Source organism: Lepidochelys kempii, unplaced genomic scaffold, assembly GCF_965140265.1.
Source record: "Lepidochelys kempii isolate rLepKem1 unplaced genomic scaffold, rLepKem1.hap2 scaffold_201, whole genome shotgun sequence".
NCBI lineage: Eukaryota > Metazoa > Chordata > Testudines > Cheloniidae > Lepidochelys > Lepidochelys kempii.
The window spans coordinates 59,648-77,337 of record NW_027333617.1 but is presented as its reverse complement, the minus strand read 5'-3'; the positions used below and the strand labels follow the sequence as shown (position 1 = coordinate 77,337).

Sequence of the window (17,690 nt, the reverse complement as noted above, 5' to 3'; positions counted from 1 at the left end):
TTAATTATTTGCTAATTGACCATTGATTTTTATCAATAACCGATGTAAAATATTTAGGGCAGTTCTCTGGCCTCTGTCATCCAGGAGCTCAGATGGAATGGTCCCTTCTGGCTTTATAATCTATGAATCTCTAATTTGTGCTGGAAATGGCCCACCTGATGATCACTTTAGATAAGCTATTACCAGCAGGACAGTGGGGTGGGAGGAGGTATTGTTTCATATTCTCTGTGTATATATAAAGTCTGCTGCAGTTTCCACGATATGCATCTGATGAAGTGAGCTGTAGCTCACGAAAGCTTATGCTCTAATAAATTGGTTAGTCTCTAAGGTGCCACAAGTACTCCTTTTCTTATTCTGATATGGTTTCTTTAGTTATCGTCAGTCATTAGTGGCCATTCATCCTTTGTGGATTATTTTTGGGCTTGGAAGGATCAGATTTTTATTGCCAACATTAGTAAACATTGATTTCGCTGCAGACACACAAAACTTTTCCATCAATAATAATTGAAAGTTACAGCCACTACTTCAGAAATGATTGGAGTTTGATTTCTGACTATTGACTGTGTATGTTTTGTCATGTGACCGTTTGTGTTTATCAGTTATAAAGCTTTAACTTTTTGAATTTCAGTGTCTACCATCATTAAATAATTACTGTCTGACACCCACCCATTATCGATCCCGCTCTAATTTCCCACAATGGTGAAAATTTAAATAAGTAAAACTAGAAAAAAATGCTTTTAACTCTTTTTTCTGCACAATTTAAATCAAGAAAAAATGGCTAAACACTGATGTGATCCATCAAAATTATAACAAAATAAAATTGAATTCTGCCAATAATCATTAATAATCTGTGAATCTGTATTCTGGGCAGTGGTTCTTTTGTTATAAGTGGCCGTTTTTCTTTTGTGTATTATTCTATTATGTCTGGTGGGTTATTTATGAATAGTATCATGTATTTAATTAGGCCTGTTTTATGGGTTATTTCTTTACAACAAAATATTGTGGATATTTACTAGTTATTTCAGATTGTTCACTAATTGTCTGGCTCTTGGTTGCCTTTTGATTGATTATTTATCTGTTACCATGGGCCTTTGAGGCAGTATTTAATATTTATGAGTCCTTTAATCATGGCCTGTCATCAATTTGCTAATTATTCAGAACAAGCTAATTATGGGCTCCATGTTAATTATGGGTTTTTCCGGCATGTTGGCTTTTGAATGACTGTTTCCTGAGTATGGTGTATTGATTATATTGGAGGTTATTAATTGTAGCCCCTTTATTAATGAGGGATTATTGGTTATTTAATTAACTCTGGGCTATGTATGAATGATGTTAATTAGGGGTGATTGGCTCTCGTTATTGATGTTAATTAGGGGGGATGTTAATTAATACTTTTTTGATAGTAATGCCAGTGATATTAATGATCGTTATTGATACGAATGACATTCCCGCAGGGTGAGTGGCTACCGTGAGGCTATCCTTAACATATTAATTACCCTGCGGGGATCAGTTGGGTGTTAGGGGCCATGGGCACTGGGGGGTCAATCTTAGTCTTTATTAATGCATTAATTACCTGTGTTAATTAGCTGTGCCCAGGCTATTATTGGCAAAGGCCTTAATGACTGGGGTTTCTAATTAGATGCTGGGGGAATGGGGCTGCTGGGACAGAGCCAAGAGGTTAATTAGCTCGGGGAGGGGTTAATGGGGTGGTGGCCATGGCCAGGTTATTGCCATGAGTTAGTGTCCCCCGGGGAGAAGGGTTTAATTCATTAGCTGGGGGTGGCTACTTAGGGGGAGCTAATTAGCAGGCTGTGACGTAGGGAGGAAGCACTGAGGGGGGTTACTATCCCCTCCCCCCCCGACTCAAACAGAACCGCCCCTCCCTCCAGCCGCCCAACGGTCACCTCAGGGCACGAGGCGGGGAGCGACCGTTGGAACGGGCGGGAAAGCGGAGGGAGTCGCAACGGCCGCGGCGCGAGGCCAGGGGGCGGGGCTGGGGAGGGGGAGGAGGGAGCAGTGGAGCGGGGGTTGGGAGGGGGCTGGAGGAGGGAGGGAGTGGGGTGGGGTAGGCTGAGGGGGTTTGGGGGAGGGGGAGTAGGGAGGAGTGGGGGGTTGGGGAGGACGGGAGGAGGGAGTAGAGAGGGAGTGGGGAGGGCTGGAGGAGGGAGGGAGGCGGGAGTAGAGTGGGATGGGTTGGGGAAAGGCTGGAGGAGGAAGGGGGGAGTAGAGAGGGAGTGGGTGGGTTGGGGGAGGGCTTGAGGAGCGAGGGAATAGGGGGGTTGGGGGAAGGGCAGTAGGGAGGAGTGGGGGGTTGGGGGGGAGGGAGGGAGGAGGGAGTAGAGAGGGGTGGGGGGGGTTGGGAAGGGAGGGAGAGGGGAGGAGGGAGGGAGTGGGGGGGCTGGAGGAGGGAGGCAATTGGGGGGTGGGAGGGGCCACAAGTCCCACTAGAGCTGCCCTGCGAGGCTGGGCCATGGTGGGGCACTGCCACCGGGGGGCAGGGCAGGCTCAGCCTTGACTCAGGCTGTGGGGGTCTGTGTGTGCCGGGGGTGGGGGCTGAGAACAGCTTCTAGCCTCTCCCCCTCCCCCACTCCCACAGCAGGATCCCCTCCCCTTGGGTCTCTGCATCCTGTACCCCCTCCTCAATTCCTGCCCCCCTCTGGGGCTGGGGGTGCCCCCAGGATGGGGAGGGGCCCTAGGCCCAGGTGCTGGGAGCTCCTGAGGGTGAGGGGACAGTGGCTCTCCCCCTCCCTTTTCTCAACTCTGCTCTTGGGGAACCAGCCGGTGGCCCCCTAACTCCACAGTCAGAGTGTGCGTGACCAGGGCGCACGGTGACCCCCGGCCTCCATCCACCTCTGGGATCCATCCATCCACCCGCCCACCCCCTGCCATGCCTTTCTTCCCCTCACCCCCACTTCCCCGGCTCAGCACATTGCCCCGCTGGCAGGGGAAAGTCTGGGCCTGGCCCCATTATCAGCGTCTCCCAAGGCCAAGTGGGGGCAAAGGTTGGGCTGGAAGGAGGGATGGCAGTGGTGGAGGCACGGGGTGGGGGATGGGCAGGCAAGAAGTTCCTCCTCCAGCCCTGGGTTGGATGGGATGGGTGGTTAGCGGGGGTGGGGTGGAGGGGGTGTTGGCCTGGGGGATGGGGCAGATGGGCCCAGATCCTGTCCCCCACACAGGGGGGTAGAGGAAGAGGAGAGCTCCCTGGGGAGGGAAGGATGCATGGATTGATGGAGGGGTGTGGGGGGCAAATGGATGGTTATGTTGATGCAGTTACTCTGTGGAACTCCCTGCCGCATGTGGAGCAAGGTTTCCTAGAGAGGGGCCAGCCTAGGCCTCCCGATCCAGGGAGGGGTTGACCCCAACTCCCAGGGCTGGGGAAGCCGCGCTGGGGCCTCTAGGGGGTTGTGCTTCTCCTTGGGGGGCACCTGGGCTAGATGGGGAGAGAGAAGGAAAGAGGGAGATGGCAAAGGGAAAGAAAGAAAGAGGGAGGGAGGGAGGTGGAGGAACAGAAAGAGAAAGAAATAAGATGAAGTGATGACAGAAAGAAGAGAAATTGAAGTGAAAGAACAAGAAGAAGAAAGGTGGAGTGCTGAAGAGAGGAAGCGATAAAAGGAGAAAGAAAAGAACCAGACAGAGAAGCGGAGTGATGGAAAGGAAAAGAGGGAGTGAGGACGAACTCAAAGAGGGATGTAGCCAGCAGAAGGGAAGTGGCTCTGGGCTGGCCGAGGGAGGAGTCTGGGTCCCCCGGGGGTCGGTCGCTGGGAGCCGGGGCTCCAGCCCCAGGAGAACGAGGGAGTGAGCCAGAGAGACGGACGGAGAGGAACACACTGCCGGGGAGCAGAAACCCCCTGGCAGAAGGAGAACTCCGCGCTGGAAGGAGGGAGCGAGAAAGTCCTCGAGGGAGGAGTGCCGGGCAAGAGAGCCTTGTATAACCTCTGGGCGAGCGAGTGAGAGGTGCAGAGGGAGAACTGGGCGCCAGAAAAGCCCCCGGGGAGGAAAGAAGTCCCAGAGAAGTCCCAGCTGGAAGGAGAATATCCCTGGGCTGGCGAGCCCCTTGTAACTGGAGCAAGGGAAGGAAGCAGGCGGCGAGAAGGAGGAAGCCGAGCGAGATCAAACCGGTCTTGGGTTTCCACGCTGCGCGCTCTCCCCTCCTCCGCCGGGGATAGGACGGAAGAGGGGAACGAGTAAACAAGGAGGGACAAGTGCTGAGATTTCGCGAGCAGGGGGCCGGAGCGGCCGGTTCCAGAGACCTCGGACTGGACCGCACCAGAACCAGTTCCCGGTCCGGTTCTGGAAGGAGCCTAGTACCAGCGCCGTCAGAATCAGAGTGCCAGGTACAGAACTGGGCCAGTTCTAGGGGACAAGAGCCCAGAACTCACGTGAGAGGGAACTGGACCTGCATGTCTGGCCCCAGAATCAGAGGCCCAGAACCAGCCTGGATCTAAGGGTACCAGATCCAGAGTGTAAAACAGAACAGTCCCAGTCCAGAACCAACTGCGACAGAACCAGTCCAGTTCCAGGGATTCCAGAACCAGAGAGAGAGAACCAGCTGGGAATCCAGACCTAGACTGAGACAAAACCAACCCAGTCCCAGGGAATCGAGAACCAGCTTTGTTCTAGAGGATCTGAACCCAGAACCGGCCCAGTTCCAGGGACACCAGAACCACCTGGGTTCTAGGAGATCTGAGTCCAGAACAACAGTGACAGAACCGCCTTGGGATCGAAGCCTAGAACCAAGAAGACAGAACCAGCTGGGGACTAGGGAGCCAGATCACAGAACCAGACCAGGAGGGAAATACACAGAACCGCCCTGGTTCTAAAAGACCTGAGACCACAACCAGCAGGACAAAACTGCTCTGGTTTTAGAAGATCTGAGCCCAGAAACAGCCCAGTTTCCAGGCATACGTGTCCAATACAAGTGATTCCAGAGCGGCCCGCTCTGGATCGGTGCCCAGTGTTCCCCAGCACCATCTGGTCTGGTCCCCTACCATGGAGGAGGGTGCGCGGCGCCGGGGTGGTTCCGAGAAGGCCACAGATGGCCCAGATCAGCTGGCAGAGGGTGGCGTGGGGCTCAAGAAAGAGATCGGGCTGGTGAGCGCTTGCGGCATCATCATAGGTGAGTGGCGGGGGGTGTGGAGGAGGGACCCCAACTCTGGTCCAGGGGGCCACTGGGGTCCCCCCTCCTGTTCTGTGTCATTCTCTCCTTCTATCTCTCCATCTCTCTTTTCCCCCTTCCTTCCCCCTTCCCCCCCTCTGCCCCCAGCCTGGCTGGCTCTATAAATAGCCTGGAACTGCCTGTCACCTTGTGGTCCTGTTATTCTGATCCGATTAGTGCTGCCAGCCTTCCCCTCACCCAGCGAGGGGGCCCCACCCCAGAGCCAGCCGCCTCTCAGCGCCGGGCAAGGGGTCCCCGTATAACCAGGCCCCGCGCCCCACCCCAGAGCCAGCCACCTCTCAGCGCCGGACGAGGAGTCCCAGTATAACTAGCCACCATACTCCACCCCAGAGCCAGGCGCCCCAGCCTGCAGTAGCAGGGGACAGGGGGTCTGGGCTTTCCACTTCGATGGATCGGAGCCATGGACCGTGAATTCCTGGTGGCTCCATTAATCCTGCTCCAGATGGTGTTGCTCAGCAGGTGCCCGGAGACGCCAGCGCGTGGGAGGGAGGGGGGGTTGGGGGCTCAGAGACAGGCCCAGCCCCCTACTCACCCCCTGCACTGCCCCTCACTCCTGACCCAAAGCCCCCTGCTAGCCCAACCCTGCTCCCTCCCAGCCCTGCCGGTGCCCCTTCCCCCCACCGGGTCAGAGTCCCTCCCCATAGCCTAGTTTATGGGGTGAAATCTAACCTGATATGTTTCAGAGTAACAGCTGTGTTAGTCTGTATTCGCGAAAAGAAAAGGAGGACTTGTGGCACCTTAGAGACTAACCAATTTATTTGAGCATAAGCTTTCAAGAGCTACAGCTCACTTCATCGGATGCATCCGATGAAGTGAGCTGTAGCTCACGAAAGCTTATGCTCAAATAAATTAGTTAGTCTCTGAGGTGCCACAAGTCCTCCTGTTCTTTTAACCTGATAAGATTACAATTAAGGACTCTGCCCCACTCCTTCCCTTCCCACATTGCTCCCTTCTCCCCAGCCAGGATCCCCCCCAGTGCCCCTTCCCCTGCGACTCCTCCTAGTGGGGGGGTCCCCCCACAGTTCTCTGCCAGCCGAGAGGTGGGGCTGCGGGTTGGAAGTGAGGGGCACCCTCTTTGTAATGCCGCTTGAGTTGCCATGGCGATCATTAATGAAGGGCTGGTTGCTAATGAGGGGGTTAGTTCTGAGTCTAGAGCCCCCATCCTCCCACCAGGTCCTGGGCCCTCTGCCCCCCTCTCCTCTTATCTCCACTGCCCTCCCCCAGTAAAACCCCATCTCCCGTTCCCCCCCAGCCTTGAACGCATCCCCCTCTCTTTGTAATGCTGTGCCCCCACCCCAGGCATGCAGCTCCGCCACCCCCACACCTTGGCTCCCACCCACAGCTGCAGCAGTGTAATTTGCTAATGGAGCACATGGAGCCAGGAAAGAGGGCAGCCGGGAGGTGAAAGAGAGACAGGGATATGGCAGGGAAGGGGGGGGCGGCGGATGGCAGCTCGGCTAGAGGAGGGGATGTGGGGTGACATTTTAAATGTTATCATTAGACTCCAGAGATAACACTCCCCTGAGATGCAGGAGGCAGGTCACCCCTCTCCGAGCGACTGGCCCAGGCTCTCGGCAGACTCAGGCAGTGGCCCGGCAGGTCACACCTTTCTGAGCGACTGGCCCAGGCTCTCGGCAGACTCAGGCAGTGGCCCGGCAGGTCACACCTTTCTGAGCGACTGGCCCAGGCTCTCGGCAGACTCAGGCAGCGGCCCGGCAGGTCACCCCTCTCCGAACGACTGGCCCAGGCTCTCGGCAGACTCAGGCAGCGGCCCGGCAGGTCACACCTTTCTGAGCGACTGGCCCAGGCTCTCGGCAGACTCAGGCAGCGGCCCGGCAGGTCACCCCTCTCCGAACGACTGGCCCAGGCTCTTGGCAGACTCAGGCAAGCAGCCCGGCAGGTTACCCCTCTCCGAGCGACTGGCCCAGGCTCTCGGGAGACTCAGGGAGCAGCAGGGCAGCCCTGTCTCTAACTCCCATCCCCATCTCTTGCTTCCCCCGCCAGGTAACATCATTGGGTCAGGGATCTTCGTGTCGCCAAAGGGCGTGCTGGAGAACGCGGGCTCCGTGGGGCTGGCGCTACTGGTGTGGATCATCACAGGGCTGATCACGGCTGTGGGAGCGCTGTGCTACGCCGAGCTGGGTGTCACCATCCCCAAGTCCGGCGGTGACTACGCCTACGTCAAAGACATCTTCGGGGGGCTGGCCGGGTAAGGGGGCGGGGCCCCAGGGGGCTGGCTGGGGGGCAGCCAGGCCCAGACCCCCTCTCATGCCCTGCTGTGCCTCCCAGGTTCCTGCGGCTGTGGATCGCGGTGCTGGTGATCTACCCCACCAACCAGGCCGTCATCGCCCTCACCTTTGCCAACTACGTGCTGCACCCGCTCTTCTCCACCTGCCTGGCGCCCGAGAGTGGGCTCCGCCTCCTGGCGGGGGTGTGTCTGCGTGAGTACCCCCTGCCATTCCCATTGGTGCAACCACTGGTCTAGCTGGCACCTGCAGACCGGCACCAGCTGTGCCCAGCCGAGACGGGAGTCGCTGAGTCAGTGCTGGGTCAGCAGGAAAGCATCTGCGGGCGTCTGTCTGGCCAGGACGTCTGTCTGGCCACGTGTGTGTCCCTGTGTCTTGCCACTCCCTGCGTGGGGACAGGCCAGCAAAGCTGGCGGGGGGAAGGGCTGGCTGGCTGGGGCTGCGGGTTGGGAGTGAGGGGCACCGGCAGGGCTGTGGGGGGAAGGGCCGGGCTAGAAGGGGGCTGCGGGTTGGGAGTGAGGGGCACCGGCAGGGCTGTGGGGGGAAGGGCTGGGCTGGCTGGGACTGCGGATCAGGAGTGAGGGGCACCGGCGGGATGTGGGGGAGTGTTATCTGGGGCTCGGTTTCCTGGGTGCTGAGGCCATTTGTGGGTGCTGGTGACTGCGGGGGGTGTGTGTGTGTGAATGCTGGAGCGTGTGCGGTGGGGGGTGTGCATGGGGGTGTTGGAGGGATGTTGGGTTGGGGAGGTGCAGGCGGGTGCTGCGGGGTACTGAGCAGCGGGTGGCTCTGGCAGGGGCTGGGCTGGGAGTTATTTACACCCTGTGATGAGAGGGGGAACCCCCCACACACTCCGCCTGTCGTGGTCTCAGGTTCCAGTAGGGGGCGGCAGCAGGGGGAACGGGCTGTTTGGTTCTGTTGGGGCCCGGGGCCTGCCCCCTCACCCCCGCACCAGGCTGGGTCACAGACAGGAGCTGGGCACGGGACCCAGGCATCCGGGGCACTTTTGTCAGTGGGGCTCTGAGGGCAGCTGGAGCGAGGGCCAGGCACAGGGGGCAACACTGTGTGTGTGCTGCCCCCGCCACAGCCCCCCCCCACCCAGTCCCCCATTCCCAGCCCCTCCCTTGCTCCCCATTACCAACTCTGCTCCACCCTGGCCCCCAGATTCCTGGCCCCTCCTGGCTCAGCCCCCCTATTCCCAGCCACACCCACCCTCCACCGCAGCCCCTTGTTCCCAGCTCCCGCCTGGGGCCCACCTGCCCCAGGTCTGGCCCCCCATTCCAAGCCCCCCTCCCCCAGCCTGCCCCCCATTTCCACCCTCCCCAGCCCAGCCCCTGGCTCAGATCCCCACAGCAGGCAGCTCTGGGTGTGGGGCTGACCCTCTGTTGCCACAACATCCCCACGCCAGGCTGGTTATCTCCCCGGTGGGGCAAGGGCAGCCTTGGGGGGGGGAGCGCCCCACCCCGTCCCCACCCTGAGCCCTCCCTCTGCCCCCAGTGCTGCTGACTTGGGTGAACTGTGCCAGCGTGCGCTGGGCGACGCGGGTGCAGGACGTCTTCACGGCTGGGAAGCTCCTGGCCCTGGCGCTCATCATCATCATGGGCATCGTGCAGATCTGCAAGGGTGAGACGGGGGCACTGGGACTCCCGGGCTAGCTGTGGGCAGGGCACCGGGGGGCATTGGGATGGCTGAACCAGCTGGGCACAGGGCAGGGCATCAGGAGGGCAGGGGGACAGCGGGGCGCAGGGCAGGACACTGAGGGGGGGCGGCATTGGGACAACCGGATGACTGGGCACAGGCCAGGGCACTGGGGGGGATGTTGGGATGGCTGGGCCAGATGGGTGCAGGGCAGGGCACGGGGGGGCAGGGGGATGGCTGGGTGCAGGGCAGGCCACCAGAGGGGCAGGGGAAGGGCCAGGCGCAGGGTAGGGCACCGTGGGGGGGGGGCATTGGGACAGCCGGGCTGGCTGGGCGCAGGGCAGGGCACCGGAGGGGCAAGGGAACAGCCGGGCTGGCTGGGCGCAGGGCAGGGCACCGGAGGGGCAGGGGGACAGCCGGGCTGGCTGGGCGCAGGGGGTACCCATGCCATGGTGCCACTCTTGCACAGGGCACTACTACTGGCTGGAGCCGCGACACGCCTTCGAGGCCTTCACGCCGGTGGACGTGGGGATGGTGGCGCTGGCCTTCCTGCAGGGCTCCTTCGCCTACGGCGGCTGGAACTTCCTCAACTACGTCACCGAGGAGCTGGTCGACCCCTACAGGTCAGTGTGGGACCCCGGTGTCCGGGCCCCCCCTGGGATCAGCACCCCTCTGGGGAACCCCGAGGTCAGCGCCCAGCTGGGGAAACCCTGCGTCCAGGCCCTGCCCCTGCCATTAGTGCCCAGCGGGGAATCCCTGGTGTTTGGGCCCCCCGCCCCCGCTGTTAGCGCCCGATGGGGGAACCCCAGCATCTGGGCCCCCCACAGCTGCTGTCAGCGCCTGCCTGGGGAACACCGATGTCTGGGCACTGCCGACTTCAGTCCCTCCCTTCCCTGGGGTCAAAGTGTGCCCCATTATGGAACCCCAGGGGACCCCGGCATCCGGGGGTTGCACACACTCACACTGCCGCCTCCCCAGGAACCTGCCACGGGCCATCTTCATCTCCATCCCCGTGGTCACCTTCGTCTACGTCTTTGCCAACGTGGCCTACGTCACCGCCATGTCGCCCCAGGAGCTGCTGGCCTCCAACGCCGTGGCCGTGGTGAGCCCCGCCCCTGGCCTTTGCCCCGCCCACAGCCCCCCAAACCACTCCCACAGCCCCCCAACCCCGCCAACATGGCCTACGTCACTGCCATGCCGCCCCAGGAGCTGCAGGCCTCCAACGCTGTGGCGAGCCCCGCCCCTGGCCTTTGCCCTCCTCACAGCCCCCCAAACCATTCCCACAGCCCCCCACCCCCGCCAACGTGGCCAATGTCACTGCCATGTCGACCCAGGAGCTGTTGGCCTCCAACACTGTGTGGCCATGGTGAGCCCCGCCCCTGGCCTTTGCCCCGCCCACAGCCCCCCAACCCCGCCAACATGGCCTACGTCACCGCCATGTCGCCCCAAGAGCTGCTGGCCTCCAACGCTGTGGTGAGCCCCGCCCCTGGCCTTTGCCCCGCCCAAAGCCCCCCAAACCACCCCCACAGCCCCCCAACGTGGCCTACGTCACCGCCATGTCGCCCCAGGAGCTGCTGGCCTCCAACACTGTGGCCATGGTGAGCCCCGCCCCTGGCCTTTGCCCCGCCCACAGCCCCCCAACGTGGCCTACGTCACCGCCATGTCGCCCCAGGAGCTGCTGGCCTCCAACACTGTGGCCATGGTGAGCCCCGCCCACAGCCCCCCAAACCACCCCCACAGCTCCCCAATCCCACCAATGGAGCCTATGTCTCTGCCCTGTCACCCCAGGAGCTGCTGGTGAGCCCTGCCCCACCCCTGGCCTGAGCCCCACCCACAGCCCTGAGCCCCTCCTCTAGGCCCTGACTCCACCCCTTGGCCCTGAGCTCTGCCCACACTGCCTGACCCCACTCCCTTGGCCCTGCCCCCACCCCCTGCCCTGAGCCCCTACCCTTGGCCCTGCCCCTGCACTGAGCTCTCCCCCGATCTCCTCCACTCTTTCCCCCCCCAGACGTTCGGGGAGAAGCTGCTGGGTGTCATGGCCTGGATCATGCCCATCTCCGTGGCCCTGTCCACCTTTGGGGGTGTCAACGGCTCCCTCTTCACCTCCTCCCGGTGAGTGACCCCGCCCCCCCACAGGCCCTGCCCTGGGGGTGGGGGGAGGGGATGGAGTCTCCTCTCCCATCTCAGATCCCAATTTCTGCAGCCTGACGTTCACCCTGAACCCTACTGATGGCACCGAGAGCCAGGTCTGTTGGGCCCGGAGTTCCCGCATTCTATCCCCCACTCTTACATCTCCCCTCCCCCCACAGGCTGTTCTTCGCAGGAGCCCGTGAGGGCCACCTCCCCAGCCTGCTGGCCATGATCCACATGCGGCGCTGCACCCCCATCCCCGCCCTCCTCTTCACTGTGAGTCACCTGGGCCTGCTGAGGGCGGGGTCACTGGGGCGGGGGTGGAGTTTGGGGAATGGGGGCAGAGTCTCTGGATCAGGGAGCATGGCTTGCGGAATGGGTGCAGGGTCTCTAGGACAGGGGTGGGGCTTGCAACATGGTGGTGGGTGGGGTCTCATATGGGGCGGGATCCGGCATGACCCCGCCCCATAGTCCCCCTCCCTACAGTGCGTGTCTACGCTGCTGATGCTGGTGACGAGCGACATTTACACCCTGATCAACTATGTGGGGTTCATCAACTACCTGTTCTATGGGGTGACCGTGGCTGGGCAGATCGTGCTGCGCTGGCGCCAGCCCCACATGGCCCGGCCCATCAAGGTGAGCCCGCCCCCTGCCCCACATGGCCTGGCCCATCAAGATGAGCCCACCCCCGCCCTGCCCCCATTCCCCGCCCCCAGCCCCACATGGCCCGGCCCATCAAGGTGAGCCCGCCCCCTGCCCTGCCCCCATTCCCCGCCCCCAGCCCCACATGGCCCGGCCCATCAAGGTGAGCCCGCCCCCTGCCCTGCCCCCATTCCCCACCCCCAGCCCCACATGGCCCGGCCCATCAAGGTGAGCCCGCCCCCTGCCCTGCCCCACATGGCCCGGCCCATCAAGGTGAGCCCGCCCCCTGCCCTGCCCCACATGGCCCGGCCCATCAAGGTGAGCCCGCCCCCTGCCCTGCCCCACATGGCCCGGCCCATCAAGGTAAGCCCGCCCCCTGCCCCAGCCCCCATTCCCCGCCCCCTGCCCCACATGGCCTGGCCCATCAAGGTGAGCCCGCCCCCTGCCCTGCCCCCATTCCCCGCCCCCTGCCCCACATGGCCTGGCCCATCAAGGTGAGCCCACCCCCTGCCCTGCCCCACATGGCCCGGCCCATCAAGGTGAGCCCGCCCCCTGCCCCACATGGCCCGGCCCATGAAGGTGAGCCCACCCCCTGCCCCCATTCCCCATCCCCATTCCCACATGGCCAGGCCTATCAAGGTGAGTCCATCCCCTCCCCTGTGTTCCCTGCCCCCAGGGCTTGCCTCCTGCCCCACATGCCCCACCCCCTACCCTGCCCCATTTGCCCCACGTGCTGAACCGCACCAAGGTGAGCCCCACCCTGCATATCCTGCCCACCGCATGAAGGTGAGCCCTGCCCCACTGCCCCCTGTATGCCTCGACTCCGGCTGAGCCCCATGTCCCCCCCCAGGTCAGCCTGTTCTTCCCCGTCGTCTACCTGCTCTTCTGGGCCTTCCTGCTGGTCTTCAGCCTGTGGTCGGAGCCGGTGGTGTGCGGCGTGGGGCTGGCCATCATGCTGAGCGGGGTGCCCGTCTACGGGCTGGGCGTGGCCTGGCACCGCAAGCCACCCGCCGTCTACACCTGCCTGGGTGAGTGGGGGAAAGGGGGCGCAGCCGGCTGTGCAAGGGACGGGGGTTTGGGGGCAGCCGGCCTGGGAGCGGGGGAAAGGGGGCACAGCTGGGGTGCAGCCGAGCGGGGGAAGGGGAGCAGCTGGCCAGGGGGCGGAGGAAGGGCCCGTGCCCCCACTGCTCTCTAACCCCCCCCGTCTCCCTCCAGCGGCAGTGACGCGGGTGGCCCAGAAGCTGTGTGGGGTGGTGTACCCTGAGATGGAGCCCCCCAACCCTGACCGCACCGAGCAGCTGGAACCCATGTGCAACAGCGGGGACCCCAACCAGCCCCACAACTGAGCCCCCACCCTGCCATGGACTGCACCCCACAACGCCTGCCCCTGCCAACGGCCCCCGCCCCGCTCTCCACGGCTCCCCACGGCCCCTGCCCCGCTCCCCACAGCACCCTGCTGCCAGAGGTGGGAGCTCCATCACTCACAGATGCCTTAACCCTGTTCTGTGGCCCCCGACGTTCGGGCCCCAACTTTGTGGCCTTTCGACCGTTTGTCTCTGGTTTTTGATGTAATAAATACAATGACCTCAACGCTGTGGAGCCTAGCTGGGGGGCTGAGGACATTGAGGACTGGGAACCCCCATAACCGCCCCCTGCTGGCATCCCGCATAATGCACCTTGCTGGGACCCCCCGGGACCCTTCTTGGGCCCCTCCCAGTGCCCCCTGCTGGGACCCACAGGGACCCTGCTGAGACCCCCTTCCTGGGACCCCTTAGTGCTCCCTGTTTGCACTCCCATGGGACCCCCCCCAGCACCCCCTCCTGGGACCCCCCAGTGCTCCCTGCTGGGACCCCCTGCACCCGATGCTGAGATCCCCCCTGCACCCCATGCTGAGACCCCCCAGTGCCCCCTATTGGCACTCCCCTGGCACCCCACAGCATCCACTATTGAGACCCCTGTAATTCCCCCCTTTTGGAACCTACACCCATAGCCCCCCCTGCTGGGGGCCCCCCCCACCTAGTGCCTTCCAGCACCCCCTGCTGGGACCTGCACCCCTTCTTAGGAGCTCCCCCACACATAGCGATCCCTGCCCCATAGTGCCCACCCCATGCCAGTAGCTCCCCCCCCCCCCAGCCAGTGGCCTTCCCACAGCACCTGGGATGGGATTTTTCATGTAATGGTGCCACCTTGTGGCCAGTGATGGCCCTCACACCTCAGGCCTGCCCCACTGGGCTGACGGGCCCAAGGCAACTGTGTGGGGTAGAGGGTGGGAAGCCCAGGGCTAGGCTAGCAGGGGACTGTGGGTCAGGAGTGAGGGACACTGGCAGAGCTGGGGTGGGCAGGGGCTGTGGGTCAGGAGTGAGGGGCACCAGCAGGGCTGCAGGGGAGGAGGGGTGCAGGGCTGGGCTAGCAGGGGCTAGGGTGACCAGATGTCCCAATTTTATAGGGACAGTCCCGATTTTGGGGTCTTTTTCTTATATAGACTCCTATTACCCCCACCCCACCCCCATCCCGATTTTTCACATTTGCTGTCTGGTTACCCTAGTAGGGGCTGCGGGTCCAGAGGGAGGGGCACTGGCAGGCCTGGGGGGCCCAAGGCTGGGCTGGTGGGGGCTGCAGGTTGGGAGTGAGGGGCACCGGCAGAGCAGGGGTGCAGGGCTGGGCTAGCAGGGGCTGCGGGTCGGAAGTGAGGGGCACTGGCAGCAGGGCTGGGAGGACAGGGCTGGGCTAGCGGGGGTGGAGTCAATCAGTGGATGTGGCTTGTGGGGCATGGGGCGGGGCTGGGGGCTGAGAGGGGTGAAGTTGGGGTGTTTGAAAAGAGGGGGCATAGGGAGGGGTTGGTGCTACGGCCCCCAGGGCTCCCCCAGACATCTGGGGGGAGATGTCCACTGCCATCAGCCCAGCCTCCTTGGAGGGCAGGGAAGGGGGCCCCCTCTCTGGGGCTGTCGCAGGGTGGGGTCCCCTGGGGCCATCAGCAGGGGGAGCCGGGGAGCCCATCGGAAAGAGGAAGGAAAAGGGGGGCGGGGGGATGGGGGGAATGAGAGAGAGAGACAGAGAGAGAGAAGGAGGCAGAGCTGGGAAGAGAAGCGGGGGAGCGCGGCAGAGACCTGGACGGAGAGAGGGAATGAAACAGGGCTGAGAGAAGAGAGAGAAGCTACGGGGGACTGCAGGGGGCGGGGGGGTGGATTAGACACAGACAGAGGGGAGGAAAGACAGCAGGAGAAAGGGGCCAACAGAGAGAGGGAAAAGGAGCGAATCTGAGAAAAAGGAGAGAAAGAAAATCAGCGAGAGAGGAAAACCCAAGAAAGAGACGAACAGGCGGAGAGGGGGACGAAGGAGAAAGTGACTGACGGAGAGAAAGAAACGAAGGAACGAATTGGCGTGAAAAAGAGGAAGAGAGGCAAGACCAAGCGGCAGACACAGCCTGCGAGGAAGGAAGGGACAAGAGAGAGAACAAGAGAGAAACAAATAAGAAAGTGACTGAGAGCAAAGAGGTTCGAGCAAGTGGCGAGTGGCGGGAGAGAGGCGAAGGAGCGAGCGAGGCGCAAGCGCAGGGAGAGAGCACAGCCATGTCGCAGGGGGGGTTCTACGATTGCGAGCGGGCCCCCCCGCGTCCCATGGCGTCAGAGCTGGGGGCACTCGGGGAGCATGAGGGCTCCATCGACCTGGCTGCCTACATTGGTGATGAGCAGCTGCTGTCGGAGCTTCTGCAGGGCCCCCCGCAGCGGGCACCGAAGAGCACCCCCTACCCGGGCTACCTGCAGGGGGAGCCCTGGGGCTACGGGGCCGCCCACAAGGGCTACGGCACCCTGGTGAAGGAGGAGCCACGGGGGGCTGAGCCCGGGCGCCGCAGTGGCTACAACCCCCTGCCCTTCCAGGTGGCGCATTGTGGGCAAACGGCCATCAGCCTGCCCCCAGGGGGCGCCGGCCCGGCCCTGCGCACACTCAAGGTAAGGTGCCCCTCACTCCCGCCTCACAGCCCCCCACATCCCCCAGTGCCCCTCACTCCCAACCCGCAGCCCCCAGTGCCATTCCACTCCCCTCCCGCAGCCCCCCACACCCCTCCGGTGCCCCACATTCCCGACCCGCAGATCCCCTGGCGTCTCCCTGCTTCACACCCACAGCCCCCCCAGCACCCATCCTCTCTCCACCTGCAGCCCCCCACACTCCCTGGTGCCCCTCACTCCCGGCCCGCAGCCCCCAGCGCCATTCCGTGCCCCACATTCCCGACCCGCAGATCCCCTGGCATCTCCCTGCTTCACACCCGCAGCCCCCCCAGCACTCACCCTCTCTTCACCTGCAGCCCCCCACACCCCCCGGTGCCCCTCACTCCCAGCCCGCAGCGCCATTTCGCTCCCCTCCTGCAGCCCCCCACACCCCCAACCCGCAGATCCCCGGCGTCTCCCTGCTTCGCACCCACCCTCTCTCCACCTGCAGCCCCCTACACCCCCCAGTGCCCCTCACTCCCAACCTGCAGCCCACCACAGTGCCCTTCACTCCTGACCTTCAGCCCCCTGCTAGCCCAGGCCTGGGCTCCCTCCCAAAAGCTCTGCTGGTGCCCCTCGCTCCTGCCCCACAGCCCCAGCTGGCCGTTTCTCTCCACAGGGCCCCCCCTGCAGCCCGCTGCTGGCCTCGCCGGGGCCGGGGAAGGGGAAGAAGGCGGTGAACAAGGACAGCCTGGAGTACCGGCTGCGCCGGGAGCGGAACAACATCGCCGTGCGCAAGAGCCGGGACAAGGCCAAGCGGCGGGTGCTGGAGACGCAGCAGCGGGTGCTGGAGCTGGCGGCGGAGAACGAGCGGCTGCAGAGCCGTGTGGCGCAGCTGAGCCAGGAGCTCGACACGCTCCGGGCCCTTTTCCGCCAGGTGCCCGAGGCCGCCGTGCTGGGCAAGGGGCTGGGGGCCTGCAGCTGAGCCGGCCAATAAACCTGCTTACACCTCCGGGCCTGGTGATCTGTGGGGGGTGAGGTAGGGGGGGCTGGTCGCAGCTCCCCGGGGTCACTGTCCCAGTGATCCGTGGGGGCAGGGCCGGGGGGGGCCAAGGGCTGGTACCCGGGGTCACTGGCCCAGTGATCCGTCGGGGCTGGGACGCCAATTGCTGGTCCCCGGGGTCACTGGCCCGGTGATCTGTGGGGGCCAATCGCTGGTCCCCAGGGTCACTGTCCTGGTGATCTGTGGGTGGCAAGGGGGAGCCAATTGCTGGCCCCCAGGGTCCCTGTGATCTGTGGGGAGGCAGGGGGCAGTGATCCCTGGCCCCCCGGGTCACAGTCACAGGATGTCCCACCCATTTCGGGAGCCCAGCACCCCATGATCATTAGTTGGCCCCCTCCCCAGGGAAGGATGTGGGGCCCCAGGGGGCAGGCAGGAATCGGATGAACCAAGGGCTGCAACCCCCCATTTGGAAGAAACACTGGGCTGCGGGGTGTTGTGGGAAACTGAGGCAGAGGCGCAGCTAGGCCAGAAGCAGGGCAGCAACCCTGGTCCAGCCACAAACGGGGGGAGGTCACCCGTATTAGGGGGCACAGATTGGGGGGGCTGAGCAGTGGACCCTTGCAGCTTGGGGGATCCTAGTCAGGCTGGCTCACTGCCCCCCAGCCACAGCCCCCCAGCCACCGCCCAGACTGCTCAGGGCTTGCCCGGATCCCATCCCAGGCTCTCTCTGCTGGCCTGGGAGCGATGGGGGACCCGTGGGGCACTGGCCTGGACGCCTGGGTCCTTGGCTGTGGCCTGTCTCCCCTCCCCCGGCCGCAGGCGTTGTGCAAGGCCGGTTGGTTCAGCCCGTGGTTGGTGTCTCAACCTCCGGACCCGCCTGGGGGGCGGGACAGAGACACTGTCTCTCCCACCCCCCACCCCCGGAAGCGGAG

The 17,690-nt window shown here is 63.0% G+C and overlaps 2 protein-coding genes across 3 annotated transcripts; both read left to right on the top strand.

Moving 5' to 3' along the window:
• Positions 1–3,521: 3,521 nt before the first annotated feature.
• On the top strand, positions 3,522–13,419 carry SLC7A8 (solute carrier family 7 member 8). 2 transcript variants are annotated; one of them, XM_073326953.1, is made up of 11 exons: positions 3,609–5,116; positions 7,181–7,385; positions 7,466–7,617; positions 8,917–9,042; positions 9,527–9,680; positions 10,036–10,159; positions 11,066–11,169; positions 11,367–11,463; positions 11,674–11,823; positions 12,680–12,857; positions 13,045–13,419. In XM_073326953.1, exons 1-11 carry the CDS (start codon positions 4,990–4,992, stop codon positions 13,173–13,175), a joined length of 1,548 nt encoding a protein of 515 aa, XP_073183054.1. In that variant the 5' UTR covers positions 3,609–4,989; the 3' UTR covers positions 13,176–13,419. The 2 variants fall into 2 exon arrangements, with proteins under 2 accessions (XP_073183055.1, XP_073183054.1); XM_073326954.1 differs by lacking the exons at positions 10,036–10,159; positions 11,066–11,169 and having other exon boundaries at positions 3,522–5,116.
• Positions 13,420–14,850: 1,431 nt separating this feature from the next.
• On the top strand, positions 14,851–16,759 carry CEBPE (CCAAT enhancer binding protein epsilon). The gene is made up of 2 exons (XM_073326955.1): positions 14,851–15,779; positions 16,435–16,759. Exons 1-2 carry the CDS (start codon positions 15,399–15,401, stop codon positions 16,738–16,740), a joined length of 687 nt encoding a protein of 228 aa, XP_073183056.1. The 5' UTR covers positions 14,851–15,398; the 3' UTR covers positions 16,741–16,759.
• The last annotated feature ends 931 nt before the right edge of the window (positions 16,760–17,690 follow it).

Bases quoted from the DNA above. Each gene is read 5' to 3' on its own strand.
- SLC7A8 (XM_073326953.1), top strand. From the start codon at position 4,990: ATGGAGGAGGGTGCGCGGCGCCGGGGTGGTTCCGAGAAGGCCACAGAT. The intron at 9,681-10,035 runs GTCAGTGTGGGA...CCGCCTCCCCAG, and splicing joins GAGCTGGTCGACCCCTACAG to GAACCTGCCACGGGCCATCT. The intron at 10,160-11,065 runs GTGAGCCCCGCC...TTCCCCCCCCAG, and splicing joins CCTCCAACGCCGTGGCCGTG to ACGTTCGGGGAGAAGCTGCT.
- CEBPE (XM_073326955.1), top strand. From the start codon at position 15,399: ATGTCGCAGGGGGGGTTCTACGATTGCGAGCGGGCCCCCCCGCGTCCC. The intron at 15,780-16,434 runs GTAAGGTGCCCC...TTCTCTCCACAG, and splicing joins CGGCCCTGCGCACACTCAAG to GGCCCCCCCTGCAGCCCGCT.